The sequence below is a fragment of the Vombatus ursinus genome, unplaced genomic scaffold (genome assembly GCF_900497805.2).
Source record: "Vombatus ursinus unplaced genomic scaffold, bare-nosed wombat genome assembly UNPS02001419.1, whole genome shotgun sequence".
NCBI classification, from domain to species: Eukaryota; Metazoa; Chordata; class Mammalia; order Diprotodontia; family Vombatidae; genus Vombatus; species Vombatus ursinus.
Window position 1 is genome coordinate 17434156 of NW_020941197.1, and position 11381 is coordinate 17445536.

The window sequence follows — 11381 nt, forward strand, 5'->3', positions numbered from 1 at the left end:
TTTAAAAGTGCACAAATGTTCAAGATAGCTAGCATATACTCTGACACAACACTGGAAAGAAAGAAATTCAGTGTAACAAAATGTCTTTAAAGAGACCACCTCAACCCAAAAGCTAGTCTTTTAGGTCAGGAATTCTTAGTATGTGGATAGTCTTATAGATAAATTTTCAGTAGAGAGTATTCTCAAAGATCAGTAAAGGTTATGATACATTTAACTTATGGTCTCTTTTCACGTTTAAAATTTTTAAATTGACATTTTGTTTTATGTAACTTAGGTTTCTAAAAATATTTCTTCCTCTCTCCACTTGTGACAAAGGATAAAAGGAAAGAAGGCCAAAAAAAAACCCCACAACAGTTTAGCAAATTCAATCAGCACCTTCGTAACTGATAGTATACATAATATTCCATATCCATTATCCCCTACTTCTGGATAGATGGGGGTTGAGGTGAATTTTCTCTTTTTTTCCCAGACTGAACTTGGTCATTATAATCACAAAGTATTCAGTTTTGGTTTGTTGTTCATAGGAACATAACAAAAGCTGGAAGACACTTTAGAAGCCATCTAGTCCAACCACCTCATATTACAGATGAGGAAATTGAGGCCCAAAGAGATTAAATGACTTGTCCAGCAACATACAGATAATACACACAATGTCCAGAATTCAAAATTGGGTCCTAAGATTCTAAATTCAGTGCCCTTCACACTGTACCTATGTCCTAAGTTAACAGCCAAAAGATTTCAGATGATTTTTCCCCAAGCATGATTTATCCAAGCCAATCGCCAAAGTAATGTGTTTTGGGCACCTGAGAGGCAAAAGTGTTTTTTTAAGGCATTAAATTTGCTAACTTTAAAGTAAATAGGCTTCCAACCCCACAGCAATTCAGAAGCAATGTAGGCAGTTGCCATAGAGAGCACTGTTGTAGTCACAATATATGTTTTTCTTCATCTTCTTGCTTCACTCTGTACCAGTTCACATAAATCTTCCCATGCTTCTCTTAATTCTTCATATACTTGTATTAATGTTCACTTTGCTCTCTTCACTTTAAAATGTATCCAGGATTCAAATAATGGTTTTGCTCAGATTTGTCATTGTTTCCTTTTAATTTTATCAATTTTAAATATATGATGGAGTTAGTTTTCAGGGTTAAACCAAGTTGAATACCAGTCTGTTTTCTTTTTAGAACTGTTTTAGTACTGTTAAGGTTTGAACTGTAGCACCCAATACTTTTGGTAATCTTTTTTTGCTTGCACAACTATTTAACAATTTGTCTTTCTTTGCATATAGAGCCAAGTCAAGGAAACTCTTTCAACAACACCTGTATTATTTTGTGGGCCATTTTAGCTCCTGGTGGTATGTATATTTGGTATTCGTATGTATGTGTGTATATGTATTTATATACATTGGTATGTATATGTGGCTTTTAGTCAGAGTTTTTTTGTACACGGTTACATTTTATGTAGAATTTATGTAGAATTTACGGCATCCATGTAAAAGCATAGTTCATGTGACAAACACACAAAAGATTTGTCCAGGACAGGTTCCCATGAATCAAAGAGCAATACATTTATTCTGAAATTTCTATCTGAGGCTTTGAGAGGTTAGATCTATTGTCCATAGTCATGCAGTTACTCTGTCAGAGACGATATTTGAACTCTAGTCTTCTTAACCTTATACACTACTCTAAGTCACGTCTCCAAATGATTCAGTGTCAAAATAACTAAGTCATTTAAGCTATGAAGTCCAGTCCAATGTTTCTTTATGGTATGGATATGATACTGTGTTCCTGAATGCTTTGTCAGAGGTATGAAAGCTCTGGATAGAGTTCTACTAGTTTGGAAAGACATTGAAGATAGGGTCATTGGCAATCAGTATGTCTATTGTTTGTGGACCAACCTGGCTAAATTTGGAGAGATTTATCATCAGATTGTCTTCAAAATGATGCATATTTGGACCACAGCAATAAAGGGTTTGTAATCTGAATCATGGAAGGACCACCCACATTTACTAAATCACAGATCTCAGGAGCATTAAAATAAGTAATAGTAGAACAAGAACTGGGAAACACCTTAGAGACCATCTAGTCCAGAAGTTCTGAATCTGGGGTCAGTTATTTTTTAAAAAATATTTTGAAAACCGTATTTTGATATAATTATTTGTTTTATAATACTATGCGTTCTATTTTATGCATTCAAAAACATTCTGAGAAAGGGTCCATAAAAAAGTTAAGAACCCCTGATCTAGTCTAAGTCATTCAGTTTACAAATGAGGAAACTGAGAGTGGAGAAATTAAGTATTTGTCTATGGTGATCTCCTTACTCCACTAGAGCTCTTAGCAATAGGATGTGTTTCTTAAGGAGTGTCTCAGGAGACCGTGTGCCTTTTACATTCCACATGGTAGGTCCTCCAAAGACATTGCACTGCTGCTGCCGCTTGTAGCTGTAGGGAGGTATTTCAATTGAACCAACTTTTTTTTTCTTTTGTAAATAGTATTTTATTTTTCCCATTACATATAAAGATAGTTTTCAACATTCATTTTTAAATAAGATTTTAAGTTTCAGATGTTTCTTTTTTCCTCTCCTCTCTCCTCTCCCCAAGATGACAAGCGATCTGATATAGGTTATACATGTGCAATCATGTTAAACATATTTTCACATTAGTTATGTTGTGCAAGAGGAAACAGAACAAAAGGGAAAAACAACAACAGAAACCCTAAAAATAGTATGCTTCAATCTACATTCAGACCCCATGGTTCTTTCTCTAGATGTGGATAGCATTTTCCATCATGAGTCTTTTGGAATTGTCTTGGATCACTGTATTGCTGAGACGAGCTAAGTCTATCATAGCTGATCATCGCACAATGTTGCTGTTACTGTGTATAAGTGAACCAACATTTATTATGAGCCCACTGTGTGAAGGGCACTATGCTAGCCACTAGAGGAGATGCAAAGTTTAAACAAGACATTGTCCCTGACCTCATAGAGCTTACGATCTCCACCCTCTCCAAGACAGAAATAAAGAACTTTAATATACAGTGAAGCAAGACAATTTGAAGTGAACAGATCATAGTATTTTAGAGCTGGAATGGCCCTTAAAGACCTCCTAGCATCTAGCATACTCACTGAAATTAACAGATGAGGAAAGGGGTCCGGTCAAGAAAGTAGGAGAGCCAGAATTTGGACTCTGGTCTTATGATTTTATATCTGGTTTTCTTTCTACTTTATTCCTCTGTGCTTTCTGAGGTATGAAAAAGAAAACAATTACTAATTTGGGTTGAGAGATTGCTCAAGGAAGGTTTACTACTAGAAGTAAAATTTGAGTTGTAGAAATTTAGTTGGTAAACAGGGAGAAGGGTGGCCTTTAATAGGCACAGGAAATAGCATGACAAAAGGCGTGGAGGCAGAAAGTGAAAGGTATATGTAAGGAAAGGTGGTCCAGTTTGACTAAAGTATGGACTATGGGGACAGAAATTAGATGAGAAATATTAGAAAGATAAGAAGGTGTCAGATTGTGGATAGCTTTGAATGCCAGATAAAGAAACTGAACTTTACACAGAAGGAAAGGGGAGCTCTGGAAGGTTTTAATTGGAAGAGTGATCTGTTCAAATCTGCACATAATGAAAATTAGTCTGGCAGTGGTATAGTCAATAAATGTCAATTATGTACTTACTATGAACCTAGCAACATGCTAAGTACTGGGGATACAAAGAAAGGTAAAAGACAGTCCTTGCCCTCAAAGAATCTACAGTCTAAGAGGGGAAGACAGCATATAAAAACAGGAAGAAGGTATCGATCATGGTGTCATGATGGAGAGGTCCAATGGAATACAGCCAGGTTGGAAATGAAAGATGGCTGTCCTGAGCACTCTCATTAAATTGAGGTTGTGGGGGGAAAAAGTCTTCTCAGTGCAAATAGAGGGAAGGAGGGGCTCAGGGGCAGAGGATACAGATAATGTTTGAGTTCTAGGACTGATGTGATCTTTCAGGATGAAAAAGTTTAAAGGGAAGAGGAAAGTGGAAGTGAGAAGACGTGTTAGGAAGCTATAGTAGTAGTTATTTGGTAGTTTATGGGGGCCTATACTAGTTTGATAACAATGGGAAAAGAGAAGAGCACAAGGATAAAAGAAACATTGCAATGAGAGGTGGTTGTTGTTTAGTCATAGCTGATCCTTTATGACCCTGTGGACCATACTGTCCATGGAGTTTTCTTGGAAAAGATACTGGAGTGGTTTGCAATTTCCTTCTCCAATGGATTAAAGGAAACAGAGAAAGTGAGGAAGGAAGGAAGGAAGGAAGGAAGGAAGGAAAGAAGAGAGGGAGAGAGAAATATTGCAGAGGTAGAAAACATTTTGTTGAATGACAGGAAAAGAGAAGGGAAGGAGAGGAAAATGTCAATGATAACATTAAGGTTTCCAACATGGGAGACTGAGAGAATGATGGTGCAATTGGTTTCTATACCCTGCTTCTGCTTTCTCAAAAGTCACTGATGACTACTTATTCATCAAATGCAATGTTCTTTTTTCCATTTTAATTCTCCTTGACCTTATGGAATTTATTACTGCTGACCTCTCTTATCTCTCCTATATTGTCTCTTTTCTTGGTTCGTGATATCATATTCTTCAGGTTCTTCTATTTCTCTAAACAACACTTAATTAGCATGTGCAGGATTTTAGAGTGCCAGTGTATACTTGTTCTACTGATTCAAGTTTTGTAGATGGCCAGGATGTTAGACAAAGTAAGCGAGATTCCTTTGTCTACTCTCTTTTCTTGACTAACAAGAATTAGGAAGGGGATTAGGTCTCAGGTATTTTAGACATCACTTCCCATGGGTATCTCTATCCTGAGAAGTGGTTAAGCAATGATATTCAGAGGTCTTTATAATCTGAAGGTTACATGTGAAAAAGTCACAAGCTTCTCAAGAGCCGCAGTCTATTTTCTTTATCAAAATAATATATTGCACAACAATGAACTCTGGAAGATATGTTTTCTCATAAATATTGCTAACCTAGAGATATAAAGGGTTGAAAGCTTCCAGAAGAGTTAATGTTTCTGGGATGCAATGTCAAATGTCCATAACTTTCAGTGAAGTGTAATGGTCTCTAACCTTTCTTCTCTCTCTCTCTCTCTCTCCCTCTCTCCCCCCACCCCCCTTCCCTCCCCCTGCCTCTGTTCTTCAATCTCACAAAAAAAAGGATTTATCCCAATGATGTGTCTCTAACAAGTACCCCAGAAATGTAGCAGCATTCACACTGACCCTTCCAGTGCTCATCATAGCCCTCTTGTTTTGCTTCATTCCAGTTATTGTCAATATTGGTCAAAGGAAACTGTAGGGGGAAGGTGGGATGGAGAGAAAATAAGTATCTGTTAATTGGTCGATAAAAATTTTAAAAGTAAAAATAAATAAGGCAAATGTAGTAAAAAATTTTTTGCTAGAAATGGGTTCTAATTACCAGTTTTATTTCAGTTGTACTTCATAGATTCTTGTGGCCTCTCTTCAGATTTATTACCTACTTCTGATATTCTCAAACTGAGTGCATATTGAAAAGTCTTTTTCTTTGTCCGTCTTGGTAGCTAGTTATTAATTTTCTTTTATATGCTCTTTCAAACATAATTAAGTCCCTTCATCTCACAATTTTATTGTGTTCTTCTCAATTTGGGCTTTTTTTTTTTTTTCAGCAGTAGTTCTAGGGCTAGTTGGAGCACTAATATACTGGAAGAAAAACTGTAATTCAAACTCCAGCCCTACGGGAGAGCAAGAAGAGAGAGAGAGGTCAGTCATTTTCTTTTCATCCAAATTCTAAATTTCAAGTTTCAATAAAAGAGTCACCTTTTCTCCAATGGCATTCTTCAAATTCAAATAAGGGTGCAGACAAAGGAAAAATATAAATCAGTCTGAGTAGTTTTCTTTCCATGATAAACCATGGTCCATGTCTTTTATAGAAAAAGGGGAAAGGGAACGTTATCAAACATTATCAAACACACATCATCAAACAGGTTGCTACTTACTTTTTTCAGCCACAATAACAGTTGTCTTATTCCCTTTCCTTCATTTTCAGCATGAATCTTCCCATCTGTGAAAATCAACACCATGAGGCACTTAAACAATAATTCTTCCCATTTGGAAAAACAACAACACCTTATCATAAGGCCCAGAGGAGATATTTCAGACAAAGAAAAATATTTAACCAAGCACTGACTTACTGGCCTTTGAAATTTCTACAGCAAATGCTTGATTCTACAAAATCTATTCCAATCATTTGGTTGGTGAATTATATTTTGATAGTACTGGCAAAATAGCCAAAAGACAGGCAGGGCAGAAGGTAAGGATACAGTGAATCAGAAAATAAGCAAAAGTCAGTAGAGAAGGTGAGACTGAAATCAGTCAATTTGTCTATTTGTTAGAAACCCTGCTGGAAGGTTTGGGGAAGTGAGGAACTTGAAGTTAGTAGTTATAATGAGTTTGCTCTGCTGTCTCTTTTCCTGCAGATCATTGATTACTGAGATATGTGATAGTGTTTCCAATAACTCTAGGATGGACAAAAAAAAGTCTGCTTTTGACATGGTCCTTCTTGGAAGCATCAAACAGCTTATAATAATTATTTTTATATCCTGGGTGTTCTGACACAACCACAGAACATCAGAAGCAATCCAGAGACAGAAGACTATGAGAACATGTAGCCTGTTTTTTCCTCCATATTTATTAAGTTTGTATGCTTTTTAAGATCCCGGAAATAACTACTAGGTCTGTATCTCAATGACATCATAAAAAAGGACCTACATGAACAAAAATATTTATAGAAGGTCTTTTTTTTAAGTAAGTTTCTTTTTTTTAACGTTTTAAAACATTTTTATTTAAACTTTTTAATATGAATTCCAAATTCTATCTCTCCCCCTTCCAACCCCCACCCCACCAAGGAAGGAAAGTCTCTCAAGGGAGACAGTAAGCAATGATATATAGGTTATACATGTGCAATTATGTAAAACATTTCAATGTTAATAATTTTTACAAGAAGACAAATAAAAGAATGAAAAAAAGAAAGTGAAAAACAGCATCCTTTAGTCTGTATTCAATCAATATCAGTTCTTTCTCTGGAGGCAGATAGTATGCTTCATATTTAGTCCTTTGGGATTGTCTTGGATCATTGTATTGCTGAGAATAGCTAAGTCATTCACAGTTCTTCATAGAACAATATTGCTGTTACTGTGTATAACATTCTCCTGGTTCTGTTCATGTCACTATGCATCAGTTGGTGTGAGTCTTTCCAGGTTTTTCTGAGATCATCTGCTTGTCATTTCTTACAGCATAATAATATTCCATTATTATCGTATACCACAGCTTCTTTAGCCATTCCCCAATCGATGGCCATTTCTTTGATTTCTAATTCTTAACCACCACAAAAAAGAGCTGCTATAAATTTTTTTTGTACAAATAAGTCCTTTTCCTTTTTTTGGATGTCTTTGGGATATAGACCTAGCAGTGGTATTGCTGGATCAAAAAGTATACACAGTTTGGTTGCCCTTTGGGCATAGTTCCATATTGCTCTCTACAATGGTTGGATCGGTTCACAACTCACAACAAAAATGCATTAGTGTCCCAGTTTTCCCACATCCCCTCCAACATCCAACATTTTTCTTTTTTGTCATATTAGCCACTCTGATCAGTGTGAGGTGGTACCTCAGAGTTGTTTTAATGTGCATTTCTTTGATTAATAGTGATTTAGAGCATGTTTTCATATGACTACAGAGAGTTTTAATTTCTTCATCTGAAAACTGCCTGTTCATATCATTTGACTATTTATCAATTGGGAAATGACTTACATTTTTACCAATTTGACTCAGTTCTCTATATATCTGAGAAATGAGGCCTTTATCAGAGATCCTTGTTGCAAAAATTTTGTTTAGTTTTCTGCTTTCCTTATAATTTTGGTTGCATTGGTTTTGTTTGTGCAAAAACTTTTAAATTTTATATAATAAAAATCACCTATTTTACATTTTGTAATGCTCTCTGTATTTTTTGGTCCTAAATTTTTCCCTTATCCATAAATCTGGCAGATAAACTATTCCATCCTCTCTTAATTTGCTCATGGGATCACCCTTTATGTATAAATCATGTACCCACTTTGACCTTATCTTGGTGTATGTTGTGAGATATTTGTCTATACTTACTTTTTGTCATACTGTTTTCCAGTTTTTGTCAAATAATAAATTTTTGTCCCAAAAGCTTGGATCTTTTGGTTTATCATATGCTAGATTACTATGGTCATTTATTATAATGTAACTTGCATCTAATCTATTCCATTGATCCACCACTCTATGTCTTAGCCAGTATCAGATTGTTTTGATAAGTACAGCTTTCTAATACAGTTTGAGATCTGGTATAGCTAGACCACTTTCTTTTGAATTTTTTTCATTGATTCCCTTGATATCCTTAAGCTTTTATTCTTCCAGATGAATTCTATTATTATTTTTTTCTAGCTCTATAAAATATTTTTTGATAGTTTGATTGGTATGACATTGAATAAATAGCTTACTTTGAGTAGAATTGTCATTTTTATTATATTGGCTTGGCCTATCCATGAGTGATTAATATTTTTCCAAATGTTTAGATCTGACTTTATTTGTGTGAAAAGTGTTTTATAGTTGTGTTCATATAATTCCTGGATTTGTCTTGGCAGGTAGAAAGCCGAGTATTTTATATTGTCTATGGTTATTTTAAATGGAATTTCTCTTTATATCTCTTGCTGCTGGACTTTTTTGGTAAGATACAGAAATGCTGATGATTTATGTGGGTTTATTTGGTATCCTGCAATTTTGTTAAAGTCATTAATATTTTCAAGTAGTGTTTCGGTTGATTCTCTAGGATTTTCTAAGTATAACATCATGTCATCTGCAAAAAGTGATAGTTTTGTTTGCCTATTCTAATTCCTTTAATTTCTTTTTCTTCTGTTATTGCTATGGCTTCACCCCTGATTGTATTAAGAAGGCTTCTAGTTGATCCCCGTTACATATAATGCTTGCTGATGGTTTTAGATAAATATTACTTATCATTTTAAGGTAAGCTCCACTTATTCCTATGCTCTCTGGTGTTTTTAATAGAAATGGGTGCTATATTTTGTCAAAGGCTTTTTCTGCATCTATTGAGATAATCATATGAGTTTTGTTGGTTTTGTTATTAATATGGTCAATTATACTAATAGTTTTCCTAATATTGAACCAGTCCTGCATTCCTGGTATAAATCCCACCTGATCATAATGTATGATCCTTGTAATATATTGCTGTAATCTCTTTATTAGTATTTTATTTGTAATTTTTGCATTGATATTCATTAGCAAAATTGGTCTATCATTTTCTTTCTCTCTTTTGGCTCTTCCTGGTTTGGGTATCTGTACCATATATGTGTCATAAAAGGAATTTGGTAGGACTTCTTCATCTGTTTTTCCAAACAGTTTATATAGTATTAGGATTAATTATTCTTTAAATGTTTGGTAGAATTCACTTGTGAGTCCATCTGGTCCTGAGGATTTTTTCTTAGGAAGTTTATTTATGGCGTGTTGAATTTCTTTTTCTAAGATTGGGTTATTTAAGTATTTTATTTCTTCTTCTGTTAATTTGGGGAATTTATATTTTTGTAGATACTCATCCATTTCATTTAGATTGTCAAATTTATTGACATATAATTGGGCAAAATAGCTCCTAACATTTGTCTTAATTTCTTCTTCACTGGTGATGAATTAACCCTTCTCATTTTTGATACTAGTAATTTGGTATTCTTCTTTCTTTTTTTAAATCAAATTAACCAATGGTTTATCTATTTTATTGTTTTTTTTTCATAAAACCAACTTCTAGTTTTATTTATTAGTTCAATGGTTTTCTTACTTTCAATTTTATTACTCCCTCCTTTGATTTTCAGGATTTCCAATTTGGTGTTTAATTGGGGATTTTTTTTTCTTTTTCTAGTTTTTTTTTTAGTTGCATGCCCAATTCATTGGTCTGGGTTTTTTTCTCTTTTTTTTTTGATGTACGCAATTAGAGATAAGTTCTCCCTTTGGCTGCATCCTATAAATTTTGGTATGTTGTCTCATTGTTGTTATTCTCTTTAATGAAACTATCGATTGTTTCTATCCTTAAATAGATTAATAGTTAAGAATTAAATCCTTAAAAGATTTGTTCTGTAAAATTTGGATTCAGTCAAAAGGCCACACTTAAGGATTTAGTAGACCACATGTGGCCTTAAAGCTGCTGGTTCCCCACCCCTGGGTTAGATTTATCTAGTTCTGAGAGGGAAAAGTTGAAGTCTACCACTAGTATAGTTTTATAATTTATTTCCTCCTATAACTCATTCAGCTTCTTCAAAACTTTAAATGCTATGCCATTTGGTGTGTATATATTTAGTATTAATATGACTTCATTGTCTATGGTACCTTTCAGCAAGATATAATTTCCTTCTTTATCTCTTTTAATTAGACCTATTTTTGCTTTTGCTTTGTCTAAGATCATGATTGTATAGCAGGTCTTTTGTGATGGCAAAAGATTGCAAATTGAAGGGATGCCCTTCAATTGGGGAATAGTTGAATAAGCTGTGGTATATGAATGTAATGAAATACTATTGTGCAATAAGAAATGATAAGCAGGTGGATTTCAGAAAAACCTGGAAAGACTTACATGAAATAATGCAACGTGAAATGAGAAGAACCAGGAAAACATTGTACAAAGTAACAGCAATATTGTGTGATGATCAACTATGATAGACTTAGCTCTTCTCAGCAATACAATGATCCAAGACAATTACAAAGGACTCATGATAGAAATTGCTATTCATATCCAGAGAAAAAACTAATGAACTCTGAATGCAGATTAAAGCATACTATTTTCACTTTATTTTTTTCATGTTTTTTTCTTTTTGGTCTGTTTCTTCTTTCACAATATGACTAATATAGAAATATGTTTTACATGATTGCACATATATAACCTATATCTAATTGCTTACCATTTTAGGAAGAGAGGAGAAAAGGGATGGAGGAAGAAAAATTTGGAATTCAAAATTTTGTAAAAATGAATGCTAAAAATTATCTTTACATATAATTGGAAAATAAAATAACATACAATTAAAAAAGACTCCAGAAATAAAAAGACTTCAATGATTCAAAACTGGCTGTGGAAGCAAGAGGATGATAAGCCATGTGAGTTGACGCAGTTTTCCAGTCCACTTTCCCCATCAGCACAATTCTCTAAATAGGTGATCCTGTGGCTAGCCTATAATTAGAGAAAAAAATACAGAGCACAGACTCACAATTTACATTTCCAAGCATGATTTATTGAAGGTATATCGCCAGAGATAGCCAAGGCCCAAAGGCTAAAGGTATAGACCCTGTAGGTTCTTCCAG

General features: G+C 34.3%; 1 protein-coding gene across 3 annotated transcripts in view; it reads left to right on the forward strand.

Moving 5' to 3' along the window:
• HHLA2 (HERV-H LTR-associating 2) overlaps positions 1–6761 on the forward strand; it is a 99038-nt gene extending 92277 nt beyond the window's left edge. For all 3 annotated transcript variants that reach the window (XM_027868173.1, XM_027868189.1, XM_027868179.1), the window contains 3 exons: positions 1286–1351; positions 5673–5766; positions 6053–6761. In XM_027868173.1, coding sequence (XP_027723974.1) covers positions 1286–1351; positions 5673–5766; positions 6053–6104 — 212 coding nt within the window. In that variant the 3' untranslated portion in view covers positions 6105–6761. The remainder of the gene's footprint in view (positions 1–1285; positions 1352–5672; positions 5767–6052) is intronic.
• Positions 6762–11381: the final 4620 nt, after the last annotated feature.